This window comes from Ranitomeya imitator, chromosome 7 (genome assembly GCF_032444005.1).
Source record: "Ranitomeya imitator isolate aRanImi1 chromosome 7, aRanImi1.pri, whole genome shotgun sequence".
NCBI lineage: Eukaryota > Metazoa > Chordata > Amphibia > Anura > Dendrobatidae > Ranitomeya > Ranitomeya imitator.
Genome location: NC_091288.1, coordinates 55,689,762 through 55,713,885, shown reverse-complemented (window position 1 = coordinate 55,713,885; position 24,124 = coordinate 55,689,762). Strand labels below are relative to the sequence as shown.

Genomic DNA, 24,124 nt, shown 5'->3' with positions numbered 1-24,124 from the left:
TGCACTTAGAATGGTCACTACAGGGTCTGCAGGTGTGATGTCCTCGGTTCATACGCTCTGCCCTTGCAGCCTACGTGACCTGTACACAGCTGATCATTGAACTATTTGTATAACCACTTAAGAAGCAGCTTTTTGCATTTGGTTCCTTATATCTCTTCTTCCTGGTTTTAAAATGTCATCCAGTTTTTCTACCAATAAATGATTTAGATGATAATAAACAGCTCACTTTCTATATAAAATGTAACCTTGGTTGTATCCTTCTAGGTATTTGGAAACACTATTGAGGCAAGTTAGCAATGGTCACATAGCTTATTTTCCAGCAATGAAAGCCTTCGTAAACCTGCCCACCGAGAATGAGCTGACCTTCAATGCTGAAGAATACTCTGACATATCCGGTGAGTGAGAGAAGCTGCACGATCAGTGGGGGGCCGATGGCACCCTGAATAATGTGAGGGATGGGCTTGGATGAAGACCATTCTTGTCTCACTTGGGGAGCATATGGGCAGCTGTGGCACCACTGTTCTCCAAACGAAACCATCATATTAGATAAATCTATCCTGTTCCTATATTTCCCTACAGTTTGCCAGTGCCTGTCCAGTGCCATCCACATTGGACTAAGGATCTATTACACCAGTTGTCCTTTACCTTACTTTTTCCACTCTTGTGAGGTCTTAAGCTGTATTTTCTGACCATAACCCTGTTTGTACAATTCACAGAAATGAGGGCTCTCTCCGAGCTGCTGGGACCATATGGCATGAAGTTCCTCAGTGAAAGTCTAATGTGGCACATTTCTTCCCAGGTGGCTGAACTGAAGGTATTGCACCCAGAGTGACACAGTGGTATAAGTTGCTATAAGTGTCGGAGAGGAGTTTATATTTGAAGATTGTTATGGTGACAGATTCCATTCAATTTTCTGAAGCTCATGAATGATATACATAATGATTATCTGTGAGGGTGCAGTCAACGATCGTATTATTTGGAGCAAGATCAGAGCGCAGTGCGCAGACTGGCCGGCAGCTCTCCCGGCACGGATTGTGACAGCTGCATAAAAATACAAGAAGCTGCAATGTTCGGGTAGGAATCCGCCGGCCGGTCCATGCATTGCGTTCTGATCTCGCGCTGAATTATACGGCTGTCTGAATGTGTCCTTAAATGCAATAGTAATTCTATAAACCTATTGTGTGCAGATCTGGTCGCTGGAAAAAAAAGTCTTCACTTAGGCCTCGTTCAGATGTCTGATTTTTGCGTACAAGTGCTTCCTGTGGTTTTCATGGATGGGACTCATCTATGGGACCATTCACATGTCCGTGACTTTTCTATGACAGAGTGGTCTGCAGAAATTCACAAACAATGTCCAGTTTTGATCCGAGCATTGGATCAAAATCGTCAATGCAAATCTGTGGATCCGTGAAAAAATCTAACTGCACTTGGATGACTATCACAGACGGTCACATAGAAGAAGGTGGAGAAAGTTTTGTTTTTTTTTCCTTCCTCCTCCATGTATTAGAAAAACTGATGACACTCGGCTCAAAATAATCTGTTATCGTATGTGAGGAAAAACTGATGTCTGAATGAGGTTTGATGCTGATAGACCCACATTCTCTCCAGTCTCCATCCCTGCCATGTTTATGCTTACTCTTGTATCATCGTGGCCCTTCAACAGTGAATTTGGACTGGTGAGTTACAATATTCACTGTGAATAGGCAGAACATCTCACCAATGTTTAGGAAAGATGGAGAGTATCCCTAAGGTAATTTGGTACAGTAGTGTCCTGGTTTATTTTATTATTTAACCCTTTAATTCCTTCACGACATATGTCATGTCCTCGACTTTGATGCGTGCTCTGGCTCGGAGTCCGCATCTTTCCCCACACATGACAGCTGATTTAATCAGTGGTTATGTGCTTTTAACAGCCGCGGGTGGATCAGAGTCCACCCACGGCTGTTAACCAGTTAAATACATCTCTGACAGAGAGATCTAACATGCTAGTCACAAATCTATCTGCACCTGTCACGTGGTGGTGGGGCACCGATGGGTTGTCACCCAACCCACCACCGTGCCTGCCATTGTGTATCTCTTGTGAAAGCAGTCTTGTGGTGGCTTACTTGGGTGGGAGATCATGATTTTTGCTATACAAAGCTATGTATATCACAGGCGATTGGACGATCGCTGCTTCAAGTCTCCTGAGCGACTATTAAAGTTTAAAAAAAAATGTTTTTTAAAAATCTGGAGAAAAAAAAATACAAAAAAAGCACAAGTTAAAACTGACAGCTGATGTCGCAGTTTTTTAGTCTCGGATGCTGCAAAGCTGTGATTGGCAGCATCTGGGAGGAAGAGATGAAAGAGCATGCCCCCAGAAAAGACTCTGAAGAAATGCCCAGTTGGTCTGCAAAGCAGATTTCACATATTGTGCTTCAAAAGAGACAAGCCGTGTTGACACTGATGTCCTAAAGGATCAGTCGTCTTTTCATATTGCTTTTAGTGAACAGGTCTGTTAAACAATTTATTCTTTTTACTTTGCAGAAACTTGTGGTGGAAAATGTTGAAGTGTTAACACAAATGAGGACAAGTTTCGACAAACCAGAACAAATGGCGGCACTTTTCAAAAGACTGTCCTGTAAGTTATCACAAAGAAAAGCAGAGAATTAATATTCTAGTCCTTACGGATTTAATTTCCAGAGTACCCTTGTACATAAATGTTTCAAGCTCAGAACGAGCTATAATGTAGTTGAACTACTAACAGAAAGTCTAGAAAAATATGACCCCACAGTCGCAACTATATAGCACAGCCACGTAGTATATAGCACAGCCACGTAGTATATAGCACAGCCACGTAGTATATAGCACAGCCACGTAGTATATAGCACAGCCACGTAGTATATAGCACAGCCACGTAGTATATAGCACAGCCACGTAGTATATAGCACAGCCACGTAGTATATAGCACAGCCACGTAGTATATAGCACAGCCACGTAGTATATAGCACAGCCACGTAGTATATAGCACAGCCACGTAGTATATAGCACAGCCACGTAGTATGTGTGTATATATATATATATATATATATATATATATATATATATATATATATGTATGTATATATGTATGTATATATATATATATATATATATATATATATATATATATCTATCTAAGTTCATTTATCTACTTTAGGATGTAGACTTAGACAAGGCATCCAGTACTTCTCCAATTGGTATTTGTATTGTTAGATTGTAATTGGGGATGAGCGGACCCATGAAAGTTCCGGTTCGGCCTAAATTGAGAAAAAAGTTTGGTTCAGAAACCAGAGCTTGACCCTGGATCCGATCGCCATATAAGTCAATGGGTAAAATGGTCGTAGTAAGGGCTAGGGGCTGCAAAATGGGGGTAAGAGCAGCACAATTGCCCTGCAAACAAATATGGATAGGAAAATGACTTAAAATAAAACAAATAAAAAAATAATAATCTTGAACTAGGAGGTGGAACTCCAAGTGGAGGAATGGAGCAGGGCCTTGTATGTGTATTTTACTTTACTTAATAACTTAAGTACTCTTAATAAATGGAAACATTTTTATAACCAGCTGTGAGCTGTTTTTATTATGCTGGGAAGGGACCAATATCCATGGACCTTCCAGCTTTTTAATATCGGCTCACAGCTGTCTTTGCCTTTGCTAGCTATTAAAAACAGAGGGACCCTAAAAAAATGACTTGGGGGGGGGGGGGGGGGTCCCCCATATTTTTAATAATCTGCTAAGGCAAAGCAGACGGCTGCGGGCTCGTACTAATAGACTGAGAAGGGCCAGCCTAATAAGACCACCCCTCAGCCACCTCAGAAATGGTGCATCCATTAGATGCTGCAATTCTGGCGCTTAGCCTCAGCTTTTCCTGATTGTGCTCCTGCGATGGCAGACAGGGTAATGATTTTGGGATTGATGTGAGCTGTTTTACCCATTTATTATCTAAAAAAAAAAAATAATCCACAGGGGTCTTGCGCAATCCAAATGGAGGTCACACGACTAATCCTGTCTTCTTTGTCCAGTGTATGGCGCTCCATTCGGAGAACAAAGCTCCATACACTGGAGCAGTAGCTACTGCCGGGGCTCTCGCTATACTATGCGAAACCCGGTCACTGTGAACTGTGATCACATCAGAAAAGTTAGCTCAGTTCACCGCCACCAGGTCTTCCAGCAGCTGTGAGGCTCGGAAACCTTATGGGATACTTTAAGGTTACTGGAGTTTCCAGCTGCTGGGACATCAAGAGGCTGTTAAACTAAGGTTACCAGAGTTAATAGTTTCCAGGTGTTACAGCAGCTGGGAACTCCAGTAACGTTAAAGGTTCCCTTAAGGTTTCCAGGCCTCACAATCACTGGGTCACACAAAGCGCAGTCCCCATGACCCGATGGGATCGCTATAGTACGTCGGACTGCTCTCTGCGTGACATGGTGTCAGCACAGTCTGACGTACTCCAGCATTTCCGCCATGTCACACAAGTCATTTTTTTTTTTTTAGACGCCCCCCATTTTTTATAATCAGCTATGGCTGATATTAATAAGCTGGGAACTGGCATGAATATTGAACTTTTTCCAGCATAATAAGACCAGCTCACAACTGTCTGCTTTTCCTTGGCTGGTTATAAAATTAGGAAGGGGCGCACATTTTTTTTTTATTTTCTCACTTCATTTTCATTTGCGCTTCTTTAAAACTTTAAAGAAGGCCCAAAACAAAAGAATATTTTGTGTTTTCTTGTTTTTATGTATTTTTTTTAGTCTTTGTGGGCAGGGATTAATTCACAATTATGACTTTTTAGACTTTATGAAACATAACATTTTTACAGAAATATACTCCAGTCACTCTTGGAGAGATTTAATGTGCTCCAAAATTTAATTTTTTTTTTAAATGTATTTGTGCAAATTTTTGCTATATTTTAGCAACGCTTTCAACTTTTTGATCTAAAAAATCGGAAAAAAGTTACACAAGACGAAAGAGCCATATACTTGGCACAAAATTCATGAAGTGCTTTGAAGAATTTTGCACAAAAAAAGTTGAATAATGTCACAAGACAAAAAAAATGCAAATAAATTGGGCCCTATTTTTATTTTTTTTTTTAAGTAACAGAACCTACAGGTCCTTCTCAAAAAATTAGCATATAGTGTTAAATTTCATTATTTACCATAATGTAATGATTACAATTAAACTTTCATATATTATAGATTCATTATCCACCAACTGAAATTTGTCAGGTCTTTTATTGTTTTAATACTGATGATTTTGGCATACAACTCCTGATAACCCAAAAAACCTGTCTCAATAAATTAGCATATTTCACCCATCCAATCAAATAAAAGTGTTTTTTAATAACAAACAAAAAAACCATCAAATAATAATGTTCAGTTATGCACTCAATACTTGGTCGGGAATTCTTTGGCAGAAATGACTGCTTCAATGCGGCGTGGCATGGAGGCAATCAGCCTGTGACACTGCTGAGATGTTATGGAGGCCCAGGATGCTTCAATAGCGGCCTTAAGCTCATCCAGAGTGTTGGGTCTTGCGTCTCTCAACTTTCTCTTCACAATATCCCACAGATTCTCTATGGGGTTCAGGTCAGGAGAGTTGGCAGGCCAATTGAGCACAGTAATACCATGGTCAGTAAACCATTTACCAGTGGTTTTGGCACTGTGAGCAGGTGCCAGGTCGTGCTGAAAAATGAAATCTTCATCTCCATAAAGCATTTCAGCCGATGGAAGCATGAAGTGCTCCAAAATCTCCTGATAGCTAGCTGCATTGACCCTGCCCTTGATGAAACACAGTGGACCAACACCAGCAGCTGACATGGCACCCCACACCATCACTGACTGTGGGTACTTGACACTGGACTTCAGGCATTTTGGCATTTCCTTCTCCCCAGTCTTCCTCCAGACTCTGGCACCTTGATTTCCGAATGACATGCAAAATTTGCTTTCATCAGAAAAAAGTACTTGGGACCACTTAGCAACAGTCCAGTGCTGCTTCTCTGTAGCCCAGGTCAGGCGCCTCTGCCGCTGTTTATGGTTCAAAAGTGGCTTTACCTTGGGAATGCGGCACCTGTAGCCCATTTCCTGCACACGCCGGTGCACGGTGGCTCTGGATGTTTCCACACCAGACTCAGTCCACTGCTTCCTCAGGTTCCCCAAGGTCTGGAATCGGTCCTTCTCCACAATCTTCCTCAGGGTCCGGTCTCCTGTTCTCGTTGTACAGCGTTTTCTGCCACATTGTTTCCTTCCAACAGACTTACCATTGAGGTGCCTTGATACAGCACTCTGGGAACAGCCTATTTGTTGAGAAATTTCTTTCTGGGTCTTACCCTCTTGCTTGAGGGTGTCAATGATGGCCTTCTTGACATCTGTCAGGTCGCTAGTCTTACCCATGATGGGGGTTTTGAGTAATGAACCAGGCAGGGAGTTTATAAAAGCCTCAGGTATCTTTTGCATGTGTTTAGAGTTAATTAGTTGATTCAGAAGATTAGGGTAATAGGTCGTTTAGAGAACCTTTTCTTGATATGCTAATTTATTGAGACAGGTTTTTTGGGTTATCAGGAGTTGTATGCCAAAATCATCAGTATTAAAACAATAAAAGACCTGACAAATTTCAGTTGGTGGATAATGAATCTATAATATATGAAAGTTTAATTGTAATCATTACATTATGGTAAATAATGAAATTTAACACTATATGCTAATTTTTTGAGAAGGACCTGTATTTTATAAACAGAGTACCAGCAGAGTTTCCCCAATCCTATACTTCTATGGTGAGAATCGTAACCATATGGAAAAAAAACACCGGTAATGCATTATAATGTATTTTCATGTGTCTATTGCCTATCGGCGAGGGTAGAATTGAGCAAAGAAAACACAACAAATCCGCAAGAGAAAATCACATTAAATTTGTCTACCTGAGCTCAGTGTGATCTTCTTTTTCTTTGTAGCTGTTGACAGTGTCTTGAAGAGGATGACCATCATTGGAGTTATATTGTCCTTCCGCTCACTCGCACAGGAAGCCCTCAGAGATGTAAGAAGTCAATATTACGCTGTCCTTGTCATTATGGCTTTTAGATGCTTTTAGTTTTAAATTCTCTAGTTTGAGACCAGTCCTAAAACAATTTTTAAATGGGGGTCCTACTTTCAGGATCCTCACCTCTGCCAAGAATGTGCGTGTGCAGGGTGGGGTTGACGCAATGTAGCACTTTTATAGAAACTGGTTCACATTTTGTTCGTTTTATCATTTTTCATTCTTTGTAAATGGGCAATGGGACCCCATGCAGTAGCTCATCATGGGGGCATCTGTTATGTGGACTTAGGTGGAAGCTTTAGGAAACTTGTATGGAAGCAAACACTGAGTCATTCTTATAAGGAGTGTTACATTACAGATGTTACATTGCTACCTGGAGTGCTTAGATTGAGGGCTAGTGATTTTTTTTTTTTTTTTTGCCAAAGACATATATTGCCTGTCCATATGTATAACCTTGATGGTCCCTAACTGAACAGGCACGGTCAGGTGGTGTCAGTGTCTGTCCTACAATGGACCTGATGCAGGGTTGTGGCTTTCACTAGTAACGTGCGGAGACCTAGAACCCTCGTTTATGAGGTGCTCGTCAGTTTAGCATATTCAGTCCTTCCTTTGTGTTCATTGAAGGTAGATACGGTGCTGGTGATGTAAGATTTAGACTTTTCGATACGGCCAGGTGTATAATTATGTGCAGCATGAGCCTCTGTTTTCTCACATATATCAAGCGCAGAACAGACGCCTCTTGATGCCTCAGCTGTTCTGATTTGACTCGTCCTCTTAAATATAACAGCCTGTGAAGTGTGAAAAGGAATGCCTGTGATAATGTTTCATGCTCAGATGCCATTGTTCTGCTTCTTCAAGACTTCATGGTGTCATGTGATTACATTGGATGTTGTAGTCAAATCAGATCCATTAAGAATTGGTTAAACTTTCATTACAAGAACAGAAGGCATAAACACTTCTTAAAGAGTTTGTCCAGTCATTCATGTACAGCTTGATTAAGAAACCATAAAACATGCTTCCCTTTCCTAATAATATTGTCTGCCACCAAAGACCACGACTGGAGTGAATGTGGTTGAACTCTAAAACCAAATTCCTGGACAACGTGTTTAACTCTTACAAATTTTCAATAAAATTAAGTGTGTGTCTATGAAAAAAGCAAACAAAAAGTAATTGGACTTTTATCTCAAAGCTCTCTTTAATGGGCTACATTGGCTTTTCCTCATTAATCCATCACTTAAACAGGCAAAAGGTCTGGAGATGATTCCAGGTGTGGTATTTGCATTTGGAAGCTGTTGCAGTGAAACCAACAATATGCTCTCAATGGAAGAGAAACAGGCCATCATTAGCCTGAAGAAAGAAAAAAAAGAAATCTATCAGATAGATGGAGTAAATGTTAGGAGTGGCCAAATCTACAGGTTGGTACATTCTGCACTTGGGAACTTGCAAAGACGTGGACATCCATGGAAGACAGCAGTGGTGGATGATCAAAGAAATCCTTTCAATGGTGAAGAAAAACCTCTTTACAATATCCATCCAAGTGAAGAACACTCTCCAGGAAGTAGGTGTTTCAGTATATAATTCTACCAGAACTAGAATACTTCATGAGAGCAAATGCGGAGGGATCACCACAATGTACAAATCATTTATCAGCCTTAAAAATAGAAAGACTAGATTAGACTTTACCAAAAACATCTAATGAGGCCAGCCTAGTTCTCGAAAACCATTCTTTGGACCATAGGTCCCCAACTCCAGGCCTCGAGGGCCGCCAACAGTGCAGGTTTTCAGGATTTCCTTAGTATTGAACAGGGGTTGGAATCATCACCTGTGCAGATGATCACATTACCACCGATGCAATACTAAAGAAATCCTGAAAACCTGCACTGTTGGCGGCCCTCGAGGCCTGGAGTTGGGGACCCCTGCTTTGGACAGATTAAACTTAGATCTGCCTGTGCTAGAATGATGGGAAGAAGAAAGTATGGAGAAGGCTTGGAATAGCCTATGATCCAAAGAATACCACATCCTATGTAAAACATGGTGGAGGCAGTGTGATTTCGCGGGCATGCATGGCTTCCAATGGCACTGGATTACTGGTATTTATTGATGATGTGACTGAAGACAGAAGCAATTGGATTAATTCTGAAGAGTACAGGGCGATACTTTCTGCTCAGATTCAACCAAATGCAGTCACTTTGAATGGCTCTTCACAATACAGATGGACAATGACCCAAAACATACTGCAAAAGCAACTCAGGAGTTTAAGGCAAAGAGGAGGAATATTCTGCAATGGCCAAGTCAGTCACCAAATCTTAACCCCATTGAGCTGCATTTCACGTGCTGAAGACAAAATTTTAAGCCAGAAAGACCCACAAACAAGCGACAACTGAAGTCAACTTCAGTGAAGACCAGCAAAGCATCACAAAGGAGGAAACCCAGCGTTTGGTGATGTCCATGGCTTCCAGACTCAGACATTGCCTGCAATGGATTCTCTGCAAAGTGTAAAAATGAACATTTTAGTTATGATAAAGTAAATTTATCCAATTACTTTTGCGCCCCTGAAATGAGGAGGCTTTGTAGAAAAATGTTTGCAATTCCTAAACGTTTCACAGGATATTTTTATTCAACCCATTCATATAATCCTGAAAGTCTACACTTCAATTACATCTCAGTTCTTTTTAAATCCAGAATAGTGGCCTGCAACGCTGAAATCATGGAGATTCATTCACTTTAGATACACACCATATATTTTCGCTCCCCACTTGGTCTTTGCTCACTCATGATAACTAGTGATGGGCGAGTATACTCGCTACTCGAGATTTCCCGAGCACGCTCGGGGATCCTCCGAGTATTTTTTAGTGCTCGGAGATTTAGTTTTCATCGCCGCAGCTGAATCATTTACATCTCTTAGACAGCTTGATTACATGTGAGGATTCCCTAGCAATCACGCAACCCCCACATGTACTTATGCTGGCTAACAGCTGTAAATTATGCAGCTGCGTCAACAAAAACTAAATCTCCGAGCGCTAAAAAATACTCGGAGACCCCCCGAGCGTGCTCGGGAAATCTCGAGTAACGAGTATACTCGCTCATCACTAATGATAACCATTGCGTGTGGCATCTTGTGAATGAGTCATTGGCTCAACTGAGAAACTGTTGGAAAGAGGAAAAGATGATGCATCGGAAATGTAATGTTTCCCAGCGTTGCAGAATGCTTTCATCTTCCTTCAGTCTGTGATGTGCACTATGAAAACCTCAGACTGTCTTGTAGATCACGTCTGGTATGTTAGCTGATCATTGCAATTACCTGCTTATTAAATGCATAGTACAATGTCTTATCTGCTGATGCCTGGCATGCTGACATGTCTTCAATTCCTTTCTCAGGTCTTATCTTACCACATTCCTTTCCTTGTAAGTTCTGTTGAAGACTTCAAGGATCACATTCCAAGGGAGACGGACATGAAGGTAAAAATTCTCTAGCATAAAATGTCCTACACCGGGCGCTACTAGTTGTTGCTGCTGTATGTTACACTGCAACCTTTCCTCAGTCGTATTCACATACAGACGTGTGGCATTGCTCCTGCTTTCTTAGTACCATCCTTGTGCAAACTCCCCCTACCAACTTTTTTTTTTTTTTTTTAATAGGTTGCAATGAATGTGTACGAATTGTCATCAGCAGCCGGGTTACCATGTGAAATAGACCCAGCCCTGGTTGTGGCACTGTCATCTCAAAAATCTGGTATGTCGTGTGCAATGCTGTACTTATCGATGCCTTTAATGTCACTACAGTAACATAATAATTGTTAGAAGACAGACTGATTCAGTTGTCACTTGGCTTTAGCCTGTAATTGTTTCATTAAAGAGAACCTGACAGAGTCCATACTGCTGAACTAGGAGCAGCATGAATCGGAGGCCAAAAATGACCAATCTGTGGTCTGTGAATGTGCACATGAGTTTACAAAACAGTCAAGTGTTGCTTGCAGATTTGTGTGCTTGCTCACACCCACGGGTGGCCATGACTATTGGTTTCACATATTAGCTCAGTGTGTGAATGCAACCTTAAGGCTGTGTGCACACGTTGCGTTTTTTTTGCGTTTTTTCCCGATAAAAACGCTATAAAACCGGGAAAAAAATCCGCATACAATAAGCATTTTAGAATGAATTCCGCATGTTTTGTGCACATGATGCGTTTTTTTCCACGAAAAAAACGCATCGCGGTAAAAAAACCGCAGCATGTTCATTAATTTTGCGGGTATTTTGCGGATTTCCCACTATAAAATGCATTGGGAAGTGTCCGGAAAAAAACGCGGCAAAAACGCATGCAGTTTTCTTGCGGATTTCTTGCAGAAAATGTCCCGTTTTTCTCAGGAAAAAATCAGGAGAAATCCTGAACGTGTGCACATAGCCTAGCTAGAAAAGTTTTCATCTGCCTAAAGATCTAAATGGTAGGCATGGTCCCCCTCATCCCTATCCTGGTAGGCATGGTCCCCCTCATCTCTGTTCTGGTAGGTATGGCCCCCAATCGAAAAATGTAAATATATATATATATATATATATATATATATATATATATATATATATATATATATATATATATATATATACACGCACGCACGCACGCACACACATATATATATATATATATATATATATATATATATATATATAGGGATATATATATATATATATATATATATGTATATGTGTGTGTGTGTATATATATATATACATACATATATATAAACCATTCTATGTTTTTTCCCTGCGCGAATACTGTGCCCACTATTAAACATCACTGAATATTCACTGCTCTCCTCTCCCATGGGCATGGAGAGCAGTGACTATTCTCTTTAATAGCAGGCACACGTGATCACCCGGCAGCTGCAGGAAGCCGGGTGCTGCGGCTAATACCATGTTCGCTGTTAAGGAGAAATAAATATTCACTGCTCTCCACTCCCATGGGCATGGAGAGCAATGAATATGCATTTCTCTTTAGCAGCGGGCACATGAGTTAACCAGCCGACTCCTGCCTCCTGTGACTTGCCCCTGCCGCTCACCCACCTCCCCATCCACAGCCAGAACAGAGACATCAGGACTATAAGACGCACCGCCCATTTTCCTCCACATTTTTGGAGGAAAATAGTGTGTCTTATAGTCTGAAAAATACGGTATGTACTAGTGCAATATGCCTGTATAGAATAATAATGCTACTTAGATCTTTAGGCAGAAAACATTTTCTTATATGTAGCACTGCTAACGTTTCTGGCTGCCATGGTAGAAGTTGTGAATTTAAAGAAAAGTGAATACATGAAGGCATCTACTAAAACCTCTATTGCCCTGAGTCAGAGGATGGAGTAAGAAAACAGAACGAACATAGAAGTGGTCTTGAATTTGTGTTCAAATATACTCACATAGTGAAAATTACACCTCTGAAAACTTAATTAATAATAAATAAAAAGTTTAACACCTAAAATAGTCATGCTGCTCTAGAAAATTGCACATTGTTTAAAACGATAGCCGTCAGTTTTTATTTTAAAAAGTCAATGTACGTTGTCCGCTCACATGAAAAGCTCTCATCATAGTTATTATGGTGATCCTCTATTTCCTCCTATTCCTCTTAATAGGAATTTATAATGTGCTAGACGTGGCATCGTGCTTGCAGAACAGCAGATCTTTGAAATAGTTTCCTATTAATTCCCTCCAGAAACGATCAGTCCAGAGGAGGAATACAAGATTGCCTGTCTTCTCATGGTGTTTGTGGCAGTGTCTTTGCCAACCTTGGCTAGTAACGTCATGTCACAATACAGCCCGGCCATAGAAGGTATTGTAATGTTATCTCGCTGAGATCCAGTAATCCTGCAGACCGCGCTTGAATACCTCCCAGCTGTACACAGTCTTACCAGCTTGGTTTTGGTTCTTAGGTCACTGCAATAACATCCATTGCCTGGCAAAGGCCATCAACCAGATTGCCGCAGCCTTGTTTACTATTCATAAAGGGAGCATTGAAGATCGTCTTAAAGAATTCCTGGCTGTATGTATATTTTGTCCTTTTTTTTTCAGTACAATTTGAGTTTCTTGTAATCAGTTGTTTGAGACCTCGCCGTTCTATATAACTGCTATGACATTCTAGTAAGAGGTCTTCTGCATTTAGGGCTTTTTGTGTCTTCATGACCACACACTGCCTTGGGCTCATTGCATTCTCATGGGGTTATGTAATGGAGTAATGGATTATCTGGTGAATATTAGGCATGTTATCTGCTTTTGACGGTGTAGGATTCTGAGGACATCATCTTTTTATTCTGTCAATTTCTCACAGCTTGCATCATCCAGCTTGCTGAAAATCGGCCAAGAGACAGATAAAACGACTACAAGGAACAGAGAATCTGTTTATCTGCTGCTAGATATGGTAAGTTGAGACATAAAGAGACACCGCATAACATTCGTGCTGTAACCTGGTCCATAATGTTAGGTAATGTACTCTGAGAAGTTATTGTACCAAGGCAGATTTCTTGTCCGTTCACATATTTAAACAATATTGTTAACACCTCAGGGAATAATATCTATATAACAATAAATGGATTATTTTACTACTTATAATCAGAAGATGATAAACTGTCCCCAGCGTAACAAGAAAAAAGTGGAAATCGCTCAATATCAGAGAAAAAAAAAACCACCAGAACTATGGAGCAAACCATAAAAATAGGATATAAGATTTAAAATATATCTTCTTTATTCACAACAGTTTCACTAAAAGATAAAATGTGTGCACATATCAGGACAAAAAATAATAAAATATAAATGGGTATAAATGATGGACAAAAACAGAGGCTGCAAAGAGGCACCAGAAAAGTATATTGAAGATCTCCAACAATTATGTGAGAATGTGCATGATTTAAAAATCCACAAGTGATCCCATTACTATATGGGTAAGCGGGAGAAAAACATATATCCTTAATGATATCATTGTGCAGTAGTGGCTAAAAATAATTCGGCAATCAAAAAACTCCATGTAGCAACAATGTGCAATGTGCAAAAAATGATATCAATATATTGGAGATCCGTACCTTTAAGGTGCCTCCTGGTCCCAATAATGCGCACACCCCGACGCACATTTCGGATTGAAAATCCTTTGTCAGGGGGTGAAGTAATGGGATCACTTGGATTTTTAAATCATGCACATTCTCACATAATTGTTGGAGTTCTTCAATATCCTTTATTCGGACTCCCATGACAGCACTACGAGAGAGGGGATCCGCCCTTCAGGAACAGGAAACCTACAGATACAAAAGGGCGGCACCTCTCCCCATGCATCAGTTGGTTTCCTGTTCCTGGAGGGACAGGATCCTACAGATTTCATCTCGTAAGGAGCCCAGGCCGGCCGGTCGAATCTGGTAGCGGGGGGGTCTCCTACCTCGACCGGTGCGGAAAGTCCTGGAGACGCCACGGTGGTCCAGGCTGGACTGCACGTCAGTGGCGTTGGCAGCAGGGAGCAGGGTCCGGAGGATTCCTTGTCTCCGGAAGCCGGCGTTGGTAAGTTTCATTCCCCCCCCCCCTGAGCAGACGGCGGCAGTGAGGTGCGGTGGTGTGGTTGCGGCGTCGGAAGTGGAGCGCCGTCCAGAGCACTGCTGGGCATTCCCGGCGTCCTGCATCGCTCACTGAGCGTTTCCGGAACGCTGGGGCGCCGGGGGTGGAGCCGGCAGGCGCTTCCGGTTTGCGGGTTGACTGCGCATGCGCGGTCTTTCCAAAATGGCGGCGCCCATGGTCCGGTCGCCGGTTCTTCTGTACTACCACCGCTAACCTCCCAGCTGCAGCCTGATCATCAGGAACCAATGGGGAACACGCCAGGTGGCCTGCTGACCGGAATACAGGGGGATATAAGCAGGTGTTGGCGATAGAACCCTGCTTTTGGCCACAGCTTCATCATGGCAGATGATGGTGAGCAGCAGCCTCAACTTCTGGATAAAGTACGGCAGGAAGCCGTGGGAAAGGAGCATATCAGAAGTGACCAGTCCAGCCGTAAAAGCTCGTCCAGGCAAGGATCTAGAGCTTCGACTGGCAAGGAGCCCCCTCGTGTTCCGGTACCTTTCTCTTTGGCGTACACTGGTAAGTGATCTACGTGAATGTTCACTCAGTGACGCGGGCCCCTTATACTTTGTCATTCTAGGGGAAGAGAAGTGCAAAGTCGAAACATAAGGAGTGTGCCCTATGTGAAGTTCCCTTACCAGATTCCTACCCTAAAAAATTGTGTGCCTCCTGTATACAACAGACGGTGAGGTTTACAGGAGTGGAGGGGTTGAGTGACATCAGGCTAGATAGATGGTATCACCCTTATTGTCCTCCCCTAGGTAGCGGAAGAATCTGCTTCTACGGCTAATCTGCGTGAGATGATCCGTACAGAAGTAAGGGAATCCCTGCGGTCTATGTCCCAGGCGGGAAGTTCAAAACAGAGAGCCTCGGTGATCTCTGATTCGTCAGAGGAAGATAAAGAGGAAGGTTCTTATCGCTCAAATCTCTCTTCCTCGTCATCAGAAGAGGAATCTGGCCGATTCTGTCTGCCTCTGGACCGGGTGGATAAGTTAGTCAAGTCGGTCAGAGGTACGATGGGCCTAGAAGAGCCTAAGACTCAGCTTTCCCGTCAGGAGCTAATGTTCAGCGGCTTGGAACACAAGAAACGCAGATCCTTCCCGGTGATTGATAAGATTCAAGACCTGATTCTCCGGGAATGGAAAAAACCGGAGAAGAAAGGTTCTTTGCCACCGGCTTTAAAGCGCAGGTATCCCTTTGAAGATACGGATGTGGATACCTGGGACAAGGCCCCTAAATTAGATGCGGCGGTGGCGAAGGCATCTAAGAAAGCAGCTTTACCTTTCGAGGACATGGGGTCCCTTAAAGACCCTCTTGACAGGAAGGCGGAGATCTTCCTTAAGGGTACGTGGGAGATGGCAGCCGGATCCTTGAGGCCAGCAGTGGCTGCGACTTGTACAGCCAGATCCCTAATGGTCTGGTTGGAACAGTTGGAATCCCAGCTTAAAGAAGGCGCCTCCAGGAATTCTATTCTAGGTGCGCTTCCAGTGATTCAGGATGCTGCGGCTTTCTTGTCGGACGCGTCGGTGGACTCGGTCAGAATGGCGGCCAGAGCAGCAGGACTCTCCAACGCGGCTCGTAGAGCCTTATGGTTGAAGTGTTGGTCGGGGGATATCCAGTCAAGATCCAAATTATGCGCTATCCCATGTAAAGGGGAATATCTCTTTGGGCCAACCTTGGATGAGCTGCTCGAAAAGGCTGGAGATGATAAGAAGAAATTTCCTAATTTGTCATCAGCTTCTTACCGGCGTCCATTTAACAGAAGGAGATTTGGTCGTGGAAGGAAGCGCGCATCCTCACCCTCTAGAGAAAATTTTAGATGGGAGGATAGACGCAGGAGAGGTACGGGTTACATGTTTCGCCGTTCCTCAAAAGAACGTAAGAAACCAGACCAATGACTAGCAATCCCCGTGGGAGGGAGATTGTCAACCTTCTCTTCCGCATGGACTAACATCACGAATAGTGTCTGGGTCCGAGGTATTGTATCGGAAGGCCTAAAATTGGAATTTGTTCATTGGCCTCGTGATAAGTTTATGCTAACCCCCTTGCGTTCCTCCACTATTGAGCAGACGGCCTTAGAGTCAGAGGTCATGACTTTATGCCGTAAAAATGTACTGATTGAGGTTCCGGAGTCAGAGAGAGGAAGAGGATTCTACTCTCCTCTTTTTTTTGATTCAAAAACCAGACAAGTCGTTCAGGACTATTATCAATCTTAAATCCCTTAATGAATACCTGGTTAATACCACGTTTAAAATGGAGTCAATCAGTTCTGCAATAAAGATGTTGTTTAAACACTGCTTCATGGTAGTTGTGGACTTAAAGGATGCATACTATCATGTTCCTATCCACGAAAACTTCCAGAAGTTTCTACGTGTGGCGGTGTCTATGGGAGGTATTGTTCGCCGTTTTCAATTTAGAGCCCTTCCCTTCGGCCTCTCAACGTCTCCCCGGGTATTTACTAAAGTAGTTGCAGAGGTTATGGCGCACTTACGTGAATCCGATATTCTCATTGTTCCTTATCTGGATGATTTCCTAATAGTGGGGAACTCAGTAGACCATTGCCTGGCTCAGGTTAAAACAGCTATATTTAAACTGGAAAATCTGGGCTGGATCATAAATTATGATAAATCCCGATTGCAACCCCTAAAGACCCAGAGGTTCCTAGGGCTGCTGTTAAATTCCGAGTCCCAACAATGCTGTCTTCCGCCTGATAAATTACTTCATATCCAACAACAGGTGTTAAAAGCAATTAATAAACCATCCATGACCCTTAGACAGGCTATGTCTTTGTTAGGTTCCCTAACTTCCTGTATCCCCGCCGTCCGTTGGGCCCAGTTCCACTCCAGGCCTTTACAGTTTGACGTACTACATTATGATAGGGTCTTACAGGGTTCCTTGCAGGGTCAGATGACATTGAGTCCAGGGGTTCTTACATCTCTTAGATGGTGGCTAGAGGAAGACAATCTGTCAGCAGGAGTTTCCTGGGTGACTCAGGTGACTCGGGTAATCACAACAGACGCCAGCCCCACGGGGTGGGGGGCTCACATGGGTGACGTGGTAGTCCAGGGTCTATGGGACCCCCAAACATCAGCCTCTTCCAATCAGAAGGAGTTGATGGCAATTGAATTCTCAATTAAGGAACTCCTCGTGTATCTACAGGGTCACCATGTCAAAATCCTCTCCGACAACCAGGTGGCAGTGGCCTACGTGAATCACCAAGGTGGAACACGCTCCGAGTTCCTGATGGAAATAGCGGACCGCCTGCTCCGGATAGCGGAAAACCATTTTCTATCTTTAACAGCAGTGCATATAAAAGGGAAGGAAAATATAAGGGCGGACTTTCTAAGTCGAAACACCTTAAGACAAGGAGAATGGTCTCTGAACTCAAAAATCTTCAACCAGATTGTCCGCAGGTGGGGTCATCCAGAGGTGGACTTATTTGCCAGCAAGGACAACAGAAAAACGAAAAAATTCTGTTCCTTGAATCCCAGGGAATATCCGCTGGCAGTGGATGCCTTCCTGATCAGATGGGATTTCCGGTTGGCTTATGCGTTCCCCCCGCTAAACCTGTTGCCTCTGGTGGTCAGAAAGATAAGGGAGGATCAAGCGAGAATCATACTGATCGCTCCGTTCTGGCCCCGAAGAGCTTGGTTCTCCTGGCTCAGGACCATGTCGGTGGAAGACCCCTGGGTACTGCCGGACATCCCGGACCTACTTCATCAAGGTCCGATCAACCATCCACAAGTGAAGGGTCTCCATTTGACGGCATGGTCTTTGAGAGGTCACTGTTAAAAAACAGAGGATTTTCTCCAAATCTCATTGATACCCTTATGAAGAGTAGAAAACCCATAACAACTAAGATCTACTCTAGAACTTGGAGGAAGTTTCTGGCCTCTTCAAATTTTAATATCGAAGAGGGTTTACCAATTAACCAGATTCTAGAATTCCTGCAGAGAGGGCTAGAGCTAAATCTATCCACGAGTACGCTAAAAGTACAAGTCTCAGCCCTAGGGGCCCTATTTTCTTGTAACATTGCTGGTAATTATTGGGTATCAAGGTTCATCAAAGCAGCTAGTAGGTCCAGACCTATACACAGGAATAGGTCAATGCCTTGGGATCTCAATCTAGTCCTCTCTGCTTTGACTAAAGAACCGTTTGAGCCTTTACATTCAGCCTCACTTAAATTACTATCCCTCAAAACAGCATTTTTGGTGGCAATTACATCTGCTCGTAGGGTAGGAGACATACAGGCTCTTTCTAGGCTCTCCCCCTATACAGAGTTTCTACAGGACAGAGTAGTCCTCAGACCAGATCCAGCTTATTTACCGAAAGTGGCCTCAGATTTTCATAGATCTCAGGAGATAGTTCTACCATCATTTCTCCCTAATCCTTCTAATTCCAAAGAAGAGTTACTCCATACGTTAGATGTTAGGAGATGTCTCTTAGAATATATATCAGTCACTGATGCTTGGAAGAGAGAGGAGGCGTTGTTTCTATCCTTCCAAGGTCCCAGGAAAGGTCTTAGAGTGTCAAAGTGCACGTTAGCGAAGTGGATTAGGGAGGCTATCTCTCTGGCTTATACTGCAGGTGGAAGTCCTGTTCCGCAGAATCTGAGGGCACATTCCACCCGGCCATGGCCACATCCTGGGCTGAAAGATCTGGAGTTTCCATCGACCAGATATGTAAGGCGGCTACGTGGTCATCCCCTTCCACCTTTTTCAAGCACTATAGGTTGGACTTGGGGTTCTCTTCTGATCTCACCTTCGGGTTAAGGGTGCTACAGGCTATAGTCCCTCCCTAAGGTAGTTTACATCTCTGTAATTCTCTCGTAGTGCTGTCATGGGAGTCCGAATAAAGCATTAAGCTACTTACTGGTAGCAGCATTTTTCGGAGGCCCATGACAGCACCCTTAGTTCCCTCCCTATTCACGTGGGGGTTGCACTTCCTATAAGTATATATAATGAGATAGATAGATCTCACGTGTGGTATATAGTTCAATATGATGGATTATTTTTGTACATAAACTGTATATAATGTATGTTTGTGTGCTACTAACCGCGGTAGTCCTCTCAGGCTCTAATATACAACTGATGCATGGGGAGAGGTGCCGCCCTTTTGTATCTGTAGGCTTCCTGTTCCTGAAGGGCGGATCCCCTCTCTCGTAGTGCTGTCATGGGCCTCCGAAAAATGCTGCTACCAGTAAGTAGCTTAATGCTTTTCTGGTGCTTCTTTGTTTTATTTGGGCCCTAATAACATTGTTGATTTTATATATTCTTTGGTCCATCATTTATACCCATTTATATTTTATTATTTTTTGTCCTGATATGTGCACACATTTTATCTTTTACTAAAACTGTTGTGAATAAAGAAGATATATTTTAAATCTTATATCCTTGTTCGTATTTTTATGGTTTGCTCCATAGTTCTGGTGGTTGTTTTTTTTCTCCGTTCGCATCTTTACATACAGAACATTTCGGAGGACCTTCCCAACTGCATGTTTTGCTTCCATCTCCACCCTCCTCTTCCTCCTGACCTTGATTGACCACTCTGGCTTTACAGGAGCTAGAGAATAACGGAGATATGTGGAAAGACGCACTGAAGTGCTTTGATTGAACAGTTAGTCTGTGCTGCCAGACTCCTTTTAAATGTGGCACTTGACACTTCCATTATTGCCGCTACATAAGATTTCATTTTGGACCTTCAGTTGTTCTTAAGGTACCGTCACACATAACGATATCGTTAACGATATCGTTGCTTTTTGTGACGTAGCAACGATATCGTTAACAAAATCGTTATGTGTGACAGCGACCAACGATCAGGCCCCTGCTGGGAGATCGTTGGTCGCTGGGGAAAGTCCAGGACTTTATTTCGTCGCTGGATCACCCGCTGACATCGCTGAATCAGCGTGTGTGATGCCGATTCAGCGATGTTTTCACTGGTAACCAGGGGAAATATCGGGTTACTAAGCACAGGGCCGCGCTTAGTAACCCGATGTTTACCCTGGTTACCATTGTAAATGTAAAAAAAACAAACACTACATACTTACATTCTGGTGTCTGGTCACGTCCCTCGCCTTCAGTTTCCCACACTGACTGTAAGCACCGGCCGTAAAGCAGAGCACAGCGGTGTCGTCACCGCTGTGCTTTACGGCCGGCGCTCAGTCAGTGCGGGAAGCTGAAGACAAGGGACGTGACCAGACACCGGAATGTAAGTATGTAGTGTTTGTTTGTTTTTTATCATTTACAATGGTAACCAGGGTAAACATCGGGTTACTAAGCGCGGCCCTGCGCTTAGTAACCCGATGTTTACCCTGGTTACCCGGGGACTTCGGGATCGTTGGTCGCTGGAGAGCTGTCTGTGTGACAGCTCTCCAGCGACCAAACAGCGACGCTGCAGCGATTGGCATCGTTGTCTAGATCGCTGCAGCATCGCTAAATGTGACGTTACCTTTAGTAGCTCAGGGCTAATTCATCTCAATGATGAAAACAGAAGCAGCTAAAAAATCCAAAACCATAGTTCAGGACAATGGCAGATTAATGTTAGTTTACACAGTAGTTAGAAGGAACTTGATGGTTGGATAACTACTGAGTGAACGATCATACGGTGAGCAGTTGTTGGATCGTCACAGCCACACACATTTTAGTCCATGTTGGTCGCTACAGGCACTGGCCATAGATGATCAATGACATTGGGCAAAGATGAATCCTCTTTCTTGGAACATTCTAGGATGTTCTTTCAGGAAGGATTTTTTTTCTCGAGTTGAACGACAATTGGTCCATAATCTTAAACAACTTCTCTGTAGATGATGACGGTGTGCGATTGGTCGGCTAAAATGATGGTTCATTGTTGTCCTGTTTGGGTTAGAAGACCCACGGTTGTTACGCACGTCACGGTGAAACATGAATGTCTCATATTGCCATAACTCAGGATTTTAAGGCCACCATATACATTGGATTTACATCGGCCAAACCCACCGATATTGACCGCTTTGGCAGACAGTCAAAATGCCAGGGCCCCAATACAAATTAATGTTGGAGAAAATAAGGATTTTGCACATCTGATTTCGGACCACTGATGATTTTGTTCTCAATGACATAACCCGCAAATAGGGAATTCTGATATTGGATTATAGAGAGTCAGGTAATAGTTTGGTGTGAGTGTGGTGTTCAACGATGTTCTTTGGAATTAGGGCAGCACAGTGGCTTAGTGATTAGCACTGCAGCATTGTATCTCCGGGGGTCCTGGGTTCAAATCCCACCAAGGACAACATCTGCAAGGAGTTTGTAAGTTCTCCCCATATTTGCGTCGGTTTCCTCCCACGTTCCAAAGACATACTGATAGGGAATCTAGATTGTGAGCCCCATCGGGGACAGCGCTGAAAATGTAAGTATAATAAATAATTTGTTTTCCTTTCATATTGACCTATTTGTATTCCCTAACAGATTGTGCAAGAGTCGCCATTCCTGACCATGGACTTGCTGGAGTCTTGTTTCCCATACGTCTTACTGAGAAACGCCTACCATGCAGTTTACAAGCAAAGTGTCACGTCCTCTGCATAAATATTGGCTCTATGAAAACATGGCCCGAGTATGCATCGGCTCATCACCTTCTGAAAACTGTGGAGTACTTTTGCTTAATGGTTTGGAAAAGAAAATACAAAAAAAAGCAAAAAAACGGTTTTATGACTTAAAACTCTTTCCCCATTCCATTGTATTTTTGACCAGTGGTTTCTTTATGCAGTTGTACTACCAGATAAGCTTGGTTGGTTGCACTTCACTACAATATTGAAAAAAATAAAAATAAATAAAATCAGCAAAAAAAAAAAATTAAATAAATAAATATATATATATATATATAATAAAAATGAAAAAGTTTTTGTTTCTGGACAGTTACTTGCAAAGAATGAAAACTAGAGGGAAAAAGACACAAACACTACTTTTTGGCTGTTTTGATATTTGATCATGCAAAATATTGCTTGTTTATTTCAAAAATGTATTTAGTGATTATTTTAGATGGTGGTATAGGTGACATACATCTGTGTGTAAATTATTTCATATAGGGAGAATTATTATCTGTACCTTTTATGTTCTTATCGATAATGGATTGGACAGGTGATTCTGTGATTTCTGTGAAGTAATTGCATCATTTGTTTTTTCCCTCCTTCCCTGCGCCCCAAAAGCAATCTCCCTTCATATCCGAACAAAGCTAAGGAACATTTCTCGATGAGACAGATCTCCTTCCTGGTATTTTAAGCAGCAAAAAATGTTGTTTGTAAAAAGCATAGTATAACTTTTTTTAGACTAATTTCCACAATGCTACGTTGGCATTAACATTACCATTGTACCCTGCTATATGGTATGAGAAGACATTCTTATGCATTTATCAAATGTTGATACATTGTTTTTCCCCTTAACCACTTTTATATGTTTTAACTTTTTGAAATTCAAGTGTACCTTCCATAACATACAATAAACACTAGACTGTATCGAAACAGCGTCTGCTCGGTGAATAGTCGTTACTCGATTTGTTTTCTTTTTTGAGCTTATGGGTGTAAAATAAGAGGCTACTGACTCTGAGGGGGCGTTTTTTTTAGTTTTGTGCCTGATTGAAACCTGTTGATTACAACACCAAGTATTTTAATATTAATTTCAATGTGCCTATGAGAATGATCTTAAAGGGAACCTGTTTACAGGTTTTACTTATAAAATCCATTGCCACTTTGACACAATCCCTCTAAAAGTCTGCACAACATACACCCTAGCTTCCGTAAACCGCCACCATGTCTACACTGCACGCTTTCCTGCATTCTAATGAGCCGTATTTTACTGATTAGCAATTGCTGAAGAAATGTAAAATTATCCTTAATTTTTATCCTAAAATTGTTTATATTATGTAATTCAGTGGTGTTGATTTCCCTGTACTAATCCTCCCTCTCATCATTTTTACAGTCCCCTATAGGTGTGAGTGAGATGACTTGTAAGAGCGACATCACCAATGGTTCTTTGCAAAACTCTCAGCTTCCCCGGGCATATACAATGTGCAGATAAACCTGGGGACTTCATTGCACATTTGCCAGCGGAAGCAAAGCAGCCCCAGTTCATTACGGAGTCACCATCATGCTTCACTGTAGGCATGTTGTTCTTTAAATTGTGTGTATGTGTATGTATATGTATATATGTATATATATATATATATATGTGTATATATATATATATATATATATATATATATATATATATATATACATATATATATATATATATATATATTCTTTTGTCTAAGTTTTTTAGTTTATCACAGCACAGAACAGAATCCAAAATCTTCTGCAACTTATTTATATAGTTTGAGCTAACTTTTCTCATGTTAGTGGAGGTATATAGCTTGATGATTCTGGTATTGAAGCCACCAGCGTATAGTATGCACTTTACTGTAAAAATTGAAAACACAGTCCCTGCAATTAATTATGCTGTAGGCATTTTGCAGTCTCTCAAATGTTTTTGA

At 42.2% G+C, this 24,124-nt stretch overlaps 1 protein-coding gene across 2 annotated transcripts in view; it reads left to right on the top strand.

The window, feature by feature from the left end:
- The window catches only part of NCKAP1 (NCK associated protein 1), a 156,759-nt gene extending 134,297 nt beyond the window's left edge, over positions 1-22,462 (top strand). For both annotated transcript variants that reach the window (XM_069733250.1, XM_069733249.1), the window contains 10 exons: positions 265-395; positions 717-814; positions 2,524-2,617; positions 6,963-7,045; positions 10,424-10,504; positions 10,685-10,778; positions 12,744-12,860; positions 12,961-13,070; positions 13,356-13,445; positions 22,066-22,462. In XM_069733250.1, the coding sequence (XP_069589351.1) occupies positions 265-395; positions 717-814; positions 2,524-2,617; positions 6,963-7,045; positions 10,424-10,504; positions 10,685-10,778; positions 12,744-12,860; positions 12,961-13,070; positions 13,356-13,445; positions 22,066-22,182 (1,015 nt within the window). In that variant the 3' untranslated portion in view covers positions 22,183-22,462. The remainder of the gene's footprint in view (positions 1-264; positions 396-716; positions 815-2,523; positions 2,618-6,962; positions 7,046-10,423; positions 10,505-10,684; positions 10,779-12,743; positions 12,861-12,960; positions 13,071-13,355; positions 13,446-22,065) is intronic.
- Positions 22,463-24,124: the final 1,662 nt, after the last annotated feature.